Below are 14,863 nucleotides of genomic sequence, written 5' to 3'. Positions count from 1 at the left end.
GAAACCGCCTTGAAATTGTTTTCTTTGTATTTCTATTGTTTAATATTATTGTGATTATTATTATGATTATGATTATTATTTTATTGAAACTGAATTACCTTTTTGACACACTCGTGTATGTGTCAATTTATGTGAGCACATGTATCTTGGGTGCTTAACTTGTCAGTTGGTGCAATTGTTTGGTGCAGTAAGTGCCATAAAAAAGTCAAAGAAAAAGCAGTTAATCCACTGATATCTCCCGAACTATGCATTGATTTGCAGTCCGAAATCAGACAAAAGAGGAAAAATCACCAAAGAGCATGAACCTGTATTTAATTTTCTAATGTCAGACGTGTTTGATTTTATCTCAGGCCACTCTTTGGACACCCCTGCTCGATTGAGTGTTTGTTTTTGTCAGATAAGCCACCATTTGAGTTGGTGTGTCTGTTTAAGGTTTGCTCTTCATGAACATTTCATCAATTCTATTGCGTTTTTTTCCTTTGAGTGAACATGTGGTTGCTGTGCTTTGTTTTTGTGTGTGGTGTCATTTCTGGTTCCATGCGTAATATATTTCTGTTCTAACCTATAAACATCATGAATAAATCACATGTGGCCATGTGATGACTTGCTGTACCTGACTGAACATTTGCTGTTGGTTTCTGTATGCCATGGAACTTCATCTGAATGCACTTTACCAAGCAACAGTCATAAAATTCTAATATTGCTTCTTCTCCTGCTTTCCTGCGTTTGCTGCCACCCACTCCAGTCCGCCGCGTACCCCCTCGGTTCTCCATTCCCCCGGCGGACAGCGAGATCATGCCAGGGGGGAATGTCAACATCACCTGCGTGGCAGTGGGCTCCCCCATGCCTTACGTGAAGTGGATGCTCGGAGCGGAGGACCTCACCCCCGAGGACGACATGCCCATCGGCCGCAACGTTCTCGAGCTGACGGATGTACGCCAGTCTAACAACTACACCTGCGTTGCCATGTCGACGCTGGGCGTTATTGAAGCAGTGGCACAGATTATTGTTAAAGGTAAGTTGATCAGCGTATGGAAAAGGAAGGTTCTGGCTGAGCAGAGAGAGCTGAAGTGAGAAGAAGAGTGTTTGATCTTGACACGAATGAGTCCTCCATTCAATTACAAGTATCTTTTATATGTAGCAGGGTATACTCTAAAAATAACATTTTCAGCAAAAACACAAGGAACGAAGTCCTGAAATAAAATAAGGTTGTGCATGAGAAATAACATAATAAAGCTCAGAAAATCATCCACTGTTATCCTCAGAATAAAATGAAAAAAGCTAAATTGTTTTTTAAAAAAACAAAGACGGCTGTAAAAATATTCTTCACTTTTTTTCTTTAGCCCATTTTTGCGAACTTAATGGTACTTAATGTTGAATGCAATGGTTACACACGCTATAATAAAATGATTAAACATTAATCTAACATGAATAACTATAATGACATAAAAGTATATCGGTATATCATTACTAGCAGCCGACTGATATACTGTATCATTATTACATACATAATAAAATGAGTAACATTTTTCAAAAATTGGCACAAACACAATTTTTTAAAATGCAGTAGGCTAATTTAATTTAGAAAGAAATTACATTTAGAACAAAAAATACAATAAAATAATTTTCTGCGTCAAATGTTTTTCGCCAATGTTCCACAGTGAGTCAAGCTTTGTCTTTCACTAGCTTTTCAGTTTCAGAATCAGTTTTATTCACATTGCTATATTCTTTTAATGAGCTGTTCTATTAGTTCTGAAGAAGGGTCAGCATTAAAAACACATACACATACATGCACATACACCCAACAAAAATATTAACATAATGCTTGTTTTTGCTTCAATTTTTCATGAACTGAATTCAAAGATGTAAACCTTTTTCTATATACACAAAAGGCCTATCTCTCTCAAATATTGTTCACAAATCTGTCTAAAATCTGTGTTAGTGAGCATTCATCATTCATGATTCATAATCTATCCTCCTCACAGGTGTGGTATATCAAGATGCTGATGAGGCAGCATGATTATTGCACAGGTGTGCCTTAGGTTGGCCATAATAAAAGGCCACTCCAAAATGCGCAGTTTAACTGTATTGGGGGAGTCAGAAAACCAGTCAGTATCTGGTGTGACCACCATTTGCCTCAAATACTTTATACAGCGATCCAGAGCATCCCAAACATACTCGCTATCGTCAAAATGCACCTGTGTTTGTTGTCTACTGCCACCATGGATCACTTCATCTACAACACAGGTGCATTTTACTGTATTGATAGCATTTTGAATGCACAGATACTGTGACGAGAGCTTGAGGCCCATTGTTGTGGCATTCATTCACAAGCGTCACCTCATGTTGCATCATGATAATGCATGACTCCATGTTGTAATGATCTGTACACGATTCCTGGAATGTGAAAACATCCCAGTACTTGCATGGCCACCATACTCACCCTACATGTCACCCATTGAGCATGTTTGGGATGCTGTGGAACGGTGTATACGGTATTTGAGGCAAATGGGGGGTCACAGCAGATACTGGCTGATTTTCAGACCCCCCCGGCCACCCTTAATGCAGTTTTAAATGTACATTTTTAGAGTGGCCTTTTCTTGTAGCCAACCTAAGGCACACATGCAATAATCATGCTGCCTCATCAGCATCTTGATAGGCCACACCTGTGAGTGGGATAGATTATGAATCATGAATGATGAATGCTCACGAACACAGATTAAGACAGATGTGTGAACAATATTAGAAAGACGTAAGCCTTTTGTGTACGTAGAAAACGTTTTACATCTTTGTTCATCTCATGAAAAACAGTATCAAAAACAAAACTGCATTTATACGTTGTGTTTATATTTTTGAGTGTATTTTATTAAAAATCTTTACTACCCCTTTTTTAATGCTGACGCAGCAAAGTTAGTGAAACATACAATTTAAGTCACTGCCAGAACTACTTTTGACTACAGTTTTTCAATGAATGCCTTACAACGTATTATTACTGAGGCGACTGACTGTATTTATGTTCAATTTGTATTATTTTGTCTTGTTTCAGCTCTCCCAAAGGCTCCTGGGACCCCAGTGGTGACTGAGAGAACTGCAACAAGCATCACTCTCACCTGGGACTCTGGCAACCCTGAGCCCGTCTCTTATTACATCATTCAGGTAAATGGCAGGCGCACAAAAACACACAGCAAGTGAGTTACATAGTCATATTGCCAGTGACAATATTTATATTAAAAAACGCTTAATTTATCATTTACTGTAGAAAGCGTGCTCTGTTGACATTTATTTGACCAAATGCTCCATCTTCATCTTTTGTCATAAATCACGCCGTATGTTGGTTTAATGTTGGTGCATTATTGTGTCTTATATCTTGATGCACGGTCTCTTGCACCAGCATCGGTCCAAGGGCTCAGAGGACCCCTATAAAGAGATTGATGGCATCGCCACCACCCGCTACAGTGTGGGCGGCCTGAGCCCTTACTCCCATTACGACTTCCGAGTGGCAGCTGTTAACACCATTGGCCAAGGCCCCTCCAGCGAAGTGGTGGAGGCTCGCACAGCGGAGCAGGCACCCTCCTCGCCTCCCCGACAAGTAAGGGCAATACCCTTAGTTTTGAAAGGAACTTGTAAGGCATCATAAATGTAATTGTATTAGCAGTATTATATATTTTGTTGTGGCCTGGAGGTAGGAAGATTTGATGCTACATGAACCATGGGGATACACTGAATTCATAGTCCTCCCATTTTTTGGTTTGCTCAAAACAGTTGAACAGTTATACAGTATTTGGATCACATTTTAAATTTGTGTATTTGTAACAGAGCTCAACAGGGCCAAAAAATGACATATACTGTACTAAAGGTCTCGTTCAAATTTTATTTGAGCTGGCCTTAATTATTTGAACCCATAGTTTATTTTACATATAAATATACATTATCATAAACAATTAGAGGATACCCGGTGGGATAAACTGTGGTTATCTACTACCATTTCTATCTAGTTAATCTTTCCTCACTGGTATTTCATTGCCGTAATTTCCGGTGTATAAGACGCACCGGTGTTTAGGCCGCACCCACTAAATTTAGAGAGAAAAACAGATTTGTACACGTCATAAAATGGCATATTGTGGCCCGCATGAGTCCGTGAGGACCAGGTAGATCTTGGACAGGAGGCAATCATGAGCTATGAAAAAACTCAGGACGAGCTTGTCAACCCATTAGAAATTGTAGGCGGTCATTACTCAATATAACAGTCTGACTCCAGGTGTCATCTTATAAAAAAAAAATGCTAAAATCATCACACAGCAACTTACCACTCAAAAGGTAGCTAAGAAATATTCAAGAACCAATACGAGTTTAAAATAAAAAAAACTAATTTTTATTTTAAACTCGCATTTTTATCATAAGCTGTACAATATGTTTTGGCCAATTCTGTGCTTCCGGTTTTGCACAAAGCATGGGCTATAAAAGCATGGTTTGTTGAGTTTGGTGTCAAAGAACTTCAATCGGCTCATCTTGACAAATCAACAAAAAAGAAAATCTTTCAAAATGTACAGGCAAAGTTTCCTAACACTTTTGTCCATGTGCCTGTAATTTACTTGTACTACATAATATAGTAGTAACAGTAAACTCAGAATGCAACAAAATATGACTCATCTGCAGGTCAGAGGTCGCATGCTGAGCACCACAACAGCAATCATCCACTGGGACGAGCCAGAGGAACCAAATGGGCAGGTGGTGGGCTACAGAGTCTACTACACCTCTGACAACACGTTGCCAGTCAACCAGGTGTGTGTTGATATACAGTACATAGAGTTGGCTGATGATTAACAAGATGTTTACATGTCTAATGCTTGGGTTCACATGTTGCCTCCTATATTGGTGCGATGCAGTGGGAGAAGCAGATGGTGCGCAGTGCCAACTTCATTACCATTCAGGGTTTGACTCCTAACAAGACATACTACATCAGGGTGCTGGCCTTCACCTCAGTAGGAGACGGTCCTCTTTCCCAGGACCTGCAGATTATAGCCAAGACTGGGGGTAAAACACCACAGATTGAATAATGTCACAGTGTGTAAATACAAAGGAAATACTGTATACGTAATACATTGTTTTCAATAATCACAATTCTCTAAAACTCTCCAGTTCCATCCCAGCCTTCAGAATTCAAAGGGGAGGCCAAATCAGAGACGAGCATCCTGTTGTCGTGGGTGGCGCCACCCCAGGGTGGCCCTGACAACCAGATCACAGGATATGAACTGGTTTATCGACGAGCAGATGATACAGAGGAGGTAAGGACAAGATGAGAGGGTTTGTTCGTGAATGAAGGAGGGATGAACAGTGCAAAGTTGGTTCATGGTATTATTGAGTAGAATTTGTATTATAGTTATTGATATGGGTCTTCGCAGTGGCCTAGCGGTTAACCCGTCTGTGGAGTTTGCATATTAGTATTCTGCTACTGCTTGCGTGGGGTTTTCCCGTGTACTCCGGCTTCGTCCTATATAGCAATAACACGCATGTTAGATTAAGTCAAGTCGCCATGATTATCAATAGGTGTGAATGTGAGTGTGAATGGTTGTTTGTCTATCTGTGCCCTGTCAGTGACCGTTGACCAGTCCAGGGCTTAACCAAAGTCAGCTAGGAAAGACTCCAGCTCACCTGTGACGCTAATTAGGACAAGCATCATGAAAATGCATGGCGGGACGGTTATTGATAGCTATTAAGTCTTGAGCATCCATCATCATTAATGTCATGTTATTTTAATATCTCTGCAGAAGAAAGTGAACTTTGAGCCAACCACCTCCTACCTGTTGAAGAACCTGAAGCCTTTCTCAGCCTACACTTTCCAACTGGCTGCCAGGAGCAAACATGGAATTGGTGCATATACCAACGAAGTGTCCATTGACACGCCTCAGACACGTAAGTCCAGTTTCATGTTCAATAGTGTGAATGGAGAGAGTGAAAAGAGTTGGGCTGTATTTGGACAATGCAAAAATGCTGATGAGATTAAATGGTAAACCAATGCAAAGCTGAACCGATATCCGTTGTATCCAAGTAAAATTTTAAATAAGTTATACGACAATACTACATACTTTGCAAAGTTACAGTGAAACCTCCAAAGCCGGACACAATCTGTTTGGTTAAGCTCGTTGACTCTCCCCTTGATATCCCATGGGAATAATGTACAGTAAACGAAACTGATTTGTTCCAAACTGGAGACATCATAAAACCTTTATTAACTGTACAAGTATGACAACATTCAAGTTAATCACTTCATAATAAAACAAAAATTGATGAAATTGATATTTTATCAATAGTATGGCTTGTACTATACTGAGCCTCCCAACGCTTGCAGTGAATTCAATTTCTGATTCTATGGTTATCACATTTTTCTTAATTGCTATTAATGATGCTCTATTATAGTGGCATAAAAAAAAAATAAAAAAGTGTGAAGTTCACTGAGCTGAAGCCTTGATTGATTGATTGTTTGACTTTTGAGGAATATCTTTCCAGAAAATCTCCAAATGGTGTGGCATTCAACTTTCAAGGTTCCACAGTTTGGGCAATTGATTGTATTTTTGTTGCTGTTTTATTTATTTTTTTATCATAAGCTACGCAACCCAAACAGACAGCAATGAAAAACAGTTTGCATTGTTACAAATGGGCCAACCAGTCTTACATTGACCTCAGAGTTGATATTTCAACAAACGTTCGCCACATTCAATCATGATTGGCAGTCATATCTTTCATTGTTGGCTATCAATGTGAGGTCTGTAAGAGATTGAGTAGAAGCATGGGTAGAAGCGAGAGGTTTGTAGCTGGAGATGTGATCTCTATCATGGATCGAGAGCTCAGACTTGAGGTATGGAGGCAGGTATGTTTGTGTGTTTTAAGCTTTAGTCGGTGTATTCTGTGTTGCGTCTCTTAAGTCATTCTTTCTTTTCATCCGTCAAGCATTCAATCAAACAGAAGTCAACACCCATCATTAAGTATCTTTGTTCAGTCATCTTGCTTTCTAGTCAAGGGCCATTTTTTCTTGATAGCTTCTGTTCTCCAGTGTTTTGTTTTCATTTTGTTTCTTTGTCTTCTGTTCTGTCTTTCGTCTGCTCCATTCCATCCCCATTCCTCACCCCTCTGCACCCACCAAATAACAACTTGCACACAACTTGCACACACCACCACCTACTCACACTTACCCCAATACAACTCTCCTGAAAACTGGCCAATCAGTTCCTTCAGCACCTCCCCAGGACATAACATGCACCAGCCCCACTTCTACCAGCATCCTGGTAAGTTGGGCACCACCTCCTGTGGAGTTTCAGAATGGCATCATTACGGGATACACCATCCAGTACTCCACTACGGGGGGCAACAAAACATCCAAAAGAATTGACGACATTCCTCCGGAAAGTTCTCCGTATCTCTTGGAAAACCTAGAGAAATGGACTGAGTATGGAATAACGGTGCGGGCGCAGACGGAAGCCGGCGACGGACCAGAGAGTTTACAGCTGATTATCCGCACCGAGGAAGATGGTATGTTTGCAAACAATCTTAGGATGCGCTGCCCCACTATCAATGGCTATCCCACTGATACGACTAATGAGCTCAGAGCACCCTTCACTAACTAACTACACCATGACTTTAAGAACCTCTCCTTTATCCCTTTGCAACCACCACAACTGGAAAAACTCCCTTTTCTTCCCCACCACTTTCTACCCGTATGCAGCAAGCCTTTTTCCCATGCTGCTGTTTTTATCCCCTTTTTACTGCTTTTCAGCTCCCCATGTTGGGATTTCCCTTCCTCAGAATAACAATACTCCTCAATAACTTATGCTGAACCTTGGCCTTCTCTCACCTCCAACTGCCCCTCCAACTCCCCAACACAGAGACAGCTGTTTTTCATGTATTTTAACCACATTTCCTAAATGTGTTTGCCTGATTTTGTCATATTTTCAGCAATATTTTGACTTAGTGGCTGATATTCCCAGTGTTTCCACCAATAACACTCTCTCCAGTTCTGTGGGGGAGAAGTGTAGTTCTTGGCAGCACAAGAGAGGTTTTTTTTTCTTGATAACAGTATTTTCTCTTTGACTGTCTGCCACTGTTTATCTGCCCATGGCGACAAATCCCTTTCTATCTGCCATTCTTATCTTTCTCTACATTTGCTTCTTATCCGACACTGCTTTTTCCTCCATGTTTTTCCTCGAGCACCCACATTTTTCTTTTTTTTTTACTATTTTGACCTTTTTTCCCCAGACATTACTGAAGATTTAGACTTTTTGGATGGTTGCATTTTTACATACGTTTTTCTGTATATTTTTGTATCTGCCCCAAGCTATTTTTCATTAAAAAAAACATAGTTCCAGCTTAGCGTTGAGACCTGAGTGCCAGCCAGTGACCCTTGACCTCTATTCCAAAATGCATTTATAGTTCCAAGTGGTCCTCCTCGAGGGGTGGACGCAGAGACAGTGAACGCTTCAGCCATTAGAGTGAAATGGCGAGCTCCAGCCCCAGAGCTGCAGCACGGTCAGATCCGAGGCTACCAAGTCCACTATGTGAGGATGAACTACGGCGAGCCTCAGGGTCAACCCTCTATCAAGGACATCCTCATAGAGGACTCACAGGTATCAGTCCCAATATGAATACAATTGAATATCAGTCCATTGGTTTATATTCTTGTATTAAGAATTGTGGCTTTTCTGTCCTTTTTCTCTAAATTAGTGGGAATACGCCCAATCAGCTCAATACGTGAGTAAACATTTATTTTATAATCATTGTAAAGCACAGCATGTAAATTGTTCAAAATTGATCCTCCAATTTAAGTGAGGCCTTCAAATTTTACTCCCTTTTTACCTCTGTGTTCTCCAGGTTTTTAATAACAATGGCTTTGGATGAGATCAGTACTTCTCAATTAAAACACTTTTGTAATTTATAAAAAACAGAAATGTTTATACTACTATTAGCATGCAATGAAATGTATTCTAAAACCATTCCAAAGACTGTACATGACAAAAACACACATGTAAAGCAAAAAACAAACAAATCTGGATGGCTAAACTTTAAATGGAATTGCTAATGACTATATCTGTCTGACTTTATTGCAATATGTCAAAATGACTGCTGTGAAAAAGGTCATTAAAACAAGCTAGTGCTGGGCTTTACGTAGTACTGCATATCTACCTGTGTTTTAGATGCAGCGAGGTGAGCAATAAACAGAAATATTGTGGCTGTATAATAAAAGTTCACTGTATGTAGATTCTTAGCTGTGATTATGAGGGTCGTACCTTTTGGCATTTAGAGAGTCGAGCGGCCAACAATGTAGAGCGATGCAGCTCACCGACCGCTTTGTGTTGTCTTGCAGGAGGCGGTTCTTGGAGATTTGAAGGCAGACACCTCCTACTCTGTCTCAGTGGGAGCTTACACCGCCAAGGGAGATGGCGCTCGGAGCAAGCCTGTGAGCGTCTGCACCGCACTGCCATGTAAGCTACAGACATTTGTTTTATGCAAATATTAGAATATAAATACAAGCAAAAACTAACATCTCGAGCCAGTTGTCATTTTGTTTTTGTTGTCATGTTATATATAATAAAAGGTAATAGAGAAATGCAACATTTATGTACTTGAAATCCTCAAATTGTGGCTGTTAAATGTCAGCTGTGAAGTCTGCTTAAGTACGTAAAAACACAAACTACTTTGACATCAGTTTTCTTCCCAAGTAGCACACACAAGATATTACACAAACCAACCAATCACAGTGAAAATAAGCTAATTGTTCAATTAATAAAATATACAACAAAAAATACACATCAGCACGGTCATCCAGCCGTGTAGCAAGTACAAACTCGAGTGGACACAATACAGGTAACATCTTAATGAACGTCGTGAGTCAAGCTCCTAATCCTGAGTAAATACACCACTGCCGTGATTTGTTAATTGAGACTACAGTAGTCTCTCCATTTTTTTCATATAAAAATGCCAATTGGTATCAATTAAAAGCAGCTTTGAGAGGAGGTTACATACTTGTGAAATATGCCAGCTATAGTCAGAAGAGGGAATGGATATTTATTACACATATTACGGGCTGGTAGTTAGAAAGTAATAACTAAAAAATGATAAGCAAAAGAATCTTTGAATGAGAAAGAAAATTCAGGATATTTACAGTATGGAACAAATAACATTTTCGCTGAGATACGCCACAGATAAGAAAAGATTGATATTGAACAGAAAAATTGATATCTTACTATGATCTGAAATAATGTTGGTTTTGTCTGTCTGTGACTGATCTAACGATACAGTAAATTGTCAAAGTATGTTGGTATGTACGTTGGCATGTGCATATGCCATGGGTACTGAACAGACTACGACGGACTCAAAAAACAAAGACTCATGAGGAAAATGATGATAAATACTGTATGTTGTGACCCATTTGAGACCACTACCCCCACTCATCATACATTGAGCATCTATGTAAGCCTGCCTGGCCTGGGATGTTGTCAATTGTATAGTTACAACTGTCTGCCTCTGTATATTTTATATGATTACAGTGTATGTACACATACAGATGTAGTATCTTTCTATTACTGTATATCATTACTGTGTATGTATACATACAGTTGTAGTATCTATATATTATATGATTACTGTGTATGTATACATACAGATGTAGTATCTTTATATTATATGATTACTGTGTATGTATACATACAGATGTAGTGTCTATATATTATTTGTCTGTTTGTGAGTGTTGTCCAATGTTGAAAAAGCAAAAAATTGTTGAAAAAGAAAACTTTTTTTTTTTTTTACATGTGGCACCTTTGGCAATTTAGATGTCTCCATAGCTATTTCCTGCTTGTCTTCATGCGCTTTTTTTTTTTTTTTTTGCAGTGCCGGAAAAGCCCAAACTAATGGTGAGTGCGACTGACTCTGGCACTGCTATGCTACAGTGGACCCCACCACCCAATCCGCCCACCCCTCTCCTGGGTTATCGCCTCACGTTTGGCCGTCTGGACGTTCTTCCCTTTACGGTGGTGGAGTTCCCCACCAAGGAGAATCGCTATACAGCCCAGGACATCCACAAGGGTGCCAACTATGTGTTCAGACTGTCCGCCCGCAACAAAATGGGCTATGGAGAGGAGGCAGTTAAAGAGGTTGCCACCCCTGAAGATGCTCCAACTGGCTACCCAGAAAATATAATCTCAGAGGAGATGTCTGCCAACTCCCTTCAACTGACTTGGAAATCAGTCCCGCTCATTGAGCAAAATGGAAAAATTGTGAAGTACTCGGTTCTGTACAAGGATGTAAACAGTCGGGGGAATGCCTCAGAAGTCGTGGTGCCCACTCCAGGGTCGAGTGTTTTGTTGGAGGGTCTGAGTGCCGATACTGTGTATCATGTCAGGGTGTGCGCATTCACGGCTGTCGGGCAGGGTCCATACAGCCCCGGTGTCCAGTTTAGGACGCAGCGGCTAGACCAAGGTAGGACTCACACTCACTGCCTAACAAGCCATCTTCCATCAGTCGGGATACCACATAAGCTTCCTGACATAGGACCCTAGATCCAACATGCACACAAACAAACACACATCTGAATACATCCTAAGTGTCCTTTTTCATTGTCTTGTCGCTGTACTCTTAGACAAAACATCCTTTTCCCAAAACAAGGTAAGTGTCTTGGGTCTGGCCGGTCACACTGACTGGGTTGCTGATCCAAGCAAATAGGCGGCATGTGCTAGAGAGTAGTGCCCAGGTATGCCATTTTGCCTGACAGGAGTTCACCATCAAGTTAATCTTCATTTGTTTGTTTATCTCTTTTTTTTTTACTGTAGTTTTTGCCGCCAACTTCAGAGTGAAGGCCGCCATGAAGAATTCTGTTCTGTTGTCCTGGGAGAGCCGAGACAAGAATCCTACCCAGCCATTCACTGTAAGTATGATGAATGGGTTTCTCCTAGATCTGCTAGACCTAAATTTAGGTTCAAATGGGATAAACATTGATAAAGAGATTATTACATTTTTTGTGTGGATTCTCACCAAATTTCACTGGGATGATCTTTGGGAGAATAATTTCTCTCATGCTAACGCCTTCATGTTCCCGGCAGACTCCGTATTTTACTACTCTTGCCACCATTTACCCATATTAGTCACATTTTTTGGAGTTGCCACATGAGTAGATTGATTAATTTCTTCACCTTGAACATTTATACCCTGTCAACAAGACAGTTGCACGAGATACTTAAGCTTAAGCGAATGGAAGGCAGTATAAAAGTAGAAATAATCTCACTGGAATGAAAAGCTTTGAAGCCAAAAAATATGCCTGTTGCAAGATTTGCAACAATCAAAAATGTGGGGATAAAAATAAAATCTTGGCATAAACAGTGTACTGCATACTATTTTGTTGGCCTAATGCTTCAAAAACATGTTGAAACATCTGCTCCATTTTCAGATCTTATATGGAAAGGGTCAGTCTGTGGAGGTGGACGGGAAGCAGACACAGAAGCTGATCACTGGTTTGCAGCCAGACACCCTGTACTCCTTTTTGCTAACCAACCGGGCCAACAGCGCCGGGGGCCTGCAGCACCGCGTCACAGCCACCACTGCTCCGGATATCCTCAAAACCAAGCCCATCGTGGTGGGAAAGACCAATGCTGACGGCATGGTGACTGTGCAGCTTCCATCCGTTCAGACGGCAGCTAAAGTCAAGTAAGGGAAGCAAACATGTGATTTTAACAAATGTGCAGACTTTTCCATCTACAATTAAGTCAGAATGAAATGGAGCGCTCTATTGGTCCTTTGAGGAAATTCCGCCATCTTCCTTTGCATGCTGCATTCATTGTCCAAACAGGAGGGATTTCTCCTTATGAGTTGAAGGCTATTCAGTTCTCCAAACTCCCACATCAGGCAGGGTTAAAGCACAAAGCTCGTAATCTTTTTCAAACCAAGAATAAACATAGAGAACCAATGCACTCCTTAGAAATCCTCTGTAAATTTCAGCATGAGTCATTCCACTGTAACTCCCACCATGGCGGGTTCTGGTCTCATTATTTTCAGTGTCTGTTCCTGTCCTCTTGGACTTAGGCCAGCTTGCACTTGAAAAGGCCAAGAAGATCGCAGAGGATGGATGCTTTATCAACTCAACTCAAGTAGATTTTCTTGAGTTTTATTTCACACTTCAGCTATTTACAGCAGCACAGCTTAGGTTGATAACTTCAATCAAAGAGGAATAGCATCAAATTATTACTCATCACTAAACACAGTTGTAACTTAGGAACAATAATAGCTGTTGCATACCAGTGGTCTCTCCGGTCTTCTCTCGTTACAATCATTTGAATAGTCTGTACGATGATCTTAGAGTAATGCTTTCTGTTGTCTACTAAATTTATCATTTACTTTGGACAACCACCTAGCATCATAACATAGATATCAAATAAGTCAATGACGTACAGTCATATGATTTTTATTTTTAATACCGTATTCTCAAATAAGCCAAATTCAACAGAACACTTCCATCCTAGTAAAAGATCGAGGCACAAACTAATCAGGTGCACATTTCATTTTATTGCAAAAATACGTCATCAACATTTCGACTTTTTCAGTTCATCCTCAGTATTTTGCCATACTGATGTAATGCAAGTTATGTTATTAACAGCACGCAGTGGAGTGAGTCATGCTCTGGGGACACATGGACCATTTTAGTGTGAATGGCCTTCTGGCTAATGACAAATTCTCCTTCTCTAATGATGCTTTTACTTTTGTTCTCCTACATGGCTTTAGGCACTTTAGACACTTCATTAGGTACACATGACCCAGTGCTATAGCTCTAGCATAAATTCTGCCTTCACTGAGTGACACAGATAGAGGGGTATTAATTTAACAATATGTTTATAACAGTTTTAAGAAATGAAGAGTAGCTCATTGTCTATTTATCAAAATAAACACAATGGATGCTGTGTTGCAGGGGTTATTACGTGGTTGTGGTGCCCCTGAAGAAGCAACGAGGAGGGAAATTCCTGAATCCCTGGGAGGAGCCAGACCAGATGAACCTGGATGAGGTGAGCGCATCATGCCATACTACTTGTACTTTTGAAATCATGTGGACCATGTATAATATCTCACAAAAGTGAGTACATCCCTCACATTTCAGCAACCATTTTTATTACAGTATCTTCTGAAAGGACAACACCAAAGAAATGAAACGTAGATATACTCTGGAGTAGTCAGTGTACAGCTTGCATAGTAATATAGATTGACTGTGCATTTAAAATGACTCACAGCCATAGCCGGCAACATCTACAGCCTGTCTGAGGCCGCATGAGTGCTGCCATCACTGGGAAGCAGCGGTTTACTGACGGAAAATGTTGTTTTTAACAACAGTGTGTTGACTTTGTTCATCCACTGTACCAAAGTAACTCAAGTCAAAGGGAAAATAATCTGTACCATCGCAATTTCTAACAGATTCAGATTCAGATTCATATTCTCCAAGCAGAGATTTTATGCCATACATTTGGCAGGAAATTTAAACATGCTTACTGTCAAAAATCTGATTTAGGAATGCAATTTCTAACTGCTTTTTCTTGTTACCCATCAATGTTCACTTCATACACAAACATTTTTACATTTTCCTTTGTTTGTTATGACATGAAACTGATATCAAAGGACATAGTGATTATTGGATAAGATGGCTCACAATATTAGGCCTTAATGATTTGAGTGGGATTCCTTTTCATGCCCGCTGTCTGGATGGGTAAATATGATGATGAAGACGTATTTACCTTGGTCATACTCTCTAAAGAGATCACTGATACTTATGTGGAAATTATGGTCAGAAGCTTTGAAAGGTTTGCGTAAGCCATCGGATCTTTTGTTGTCAGTCATTGTA

At 40.2% G+C, this 14,863-nt stretch overlaps 1 protein-coding gene across 22 annotated transcripts in view; it reads left to right on the top strand.

The window, feature by feature from the left end:
- LOC129182291 (receptor-type tyrosine-protein phosphatase delta-like) overlaps positions 1–14,863 on the top strand; it is a 220,452-nt gene that overhangs the window by 173,502 nt on the left and 32,087 nt on the right. For 8 of the 22 annotated variants that reach the window (XM_054778208.1, XM_054778197.1, XM_054778196.1 and 5 more), the window contains 15 exons: positions 746–1,015; positions 3,047–3,156; positions 3,392–3,589; positions 4,657–4,782; positions 4,887–5,034; positions 5,140–5,285; positions 5,769–5,913; positions 7,225–7,527; positions 8,425–8,618; positions 8,716–8,742; positions 9,356–9,473; positions 10,879–11,466; positions 11,817–11,911; positions 12,431–12,687; positions 13,943–14,036. In XM_054778208.1, coding sequence (XP_054634183.1) covers positions 746–1,015; positions 3,047–3,156; positions 3,392–3,589; positions 4,657–4,782; positions 4,887–5,034; positions 5,140–5,285; positions 5,769–5,913; positions 7,225–7,527; positions 8,425–8,618; positions 8,716–8,742; positions 9,356–9,473; positions 10,879–11,466; positions 11,817–11,911; positions 12,431–12,687; positions 13,943–14,036 — 2,819 coding nt within the window. The remainder of the gene's footprint in view (positions 1–745; positions 1,016–3,046; positions 3,157–3,391; positions 3,590–4,656; positions 4,783–4,886; positions 5,035–5,139; positions 5,286–5,768; positions 5,914–7,224; positions 7,528–8,424; positions 8,619–8,715; positions 8,743–9,355; positions 9,474–10,878; positions 11,467–11,816; positions 11,912–12,430; positions 12,688–13,942; positions 14,037–14,863) is intronic. The other 14 variants (XM_054778211.1, XM_054778201.1, XM_054778215.1 and 11 more) reach the window with 2 other exon arrangements.

This window comes from Dunckerocampus dactyliophorus, chromosome 6 (assembly GCF_027744805.1).
Source record: "Dunckerocampus dactyliophorus isolate RoL2022-P2 chromosome 6, RoL_Ddac_1.1, whole genome shotgun sequence".
Taxonomy (NCBI): Eukaryota; Metazoa; Chordata; class Actinopteri; order Syngnathiformes; family Syngnathidae; genus Dunckerocampus; species Dunckerocampus dactyliophorus.
The sequence above is the reverse complement of the archived record's forward strand: the minus strand, read 5'-3'. Positions and strand labels throughout refer to the sequence as shown.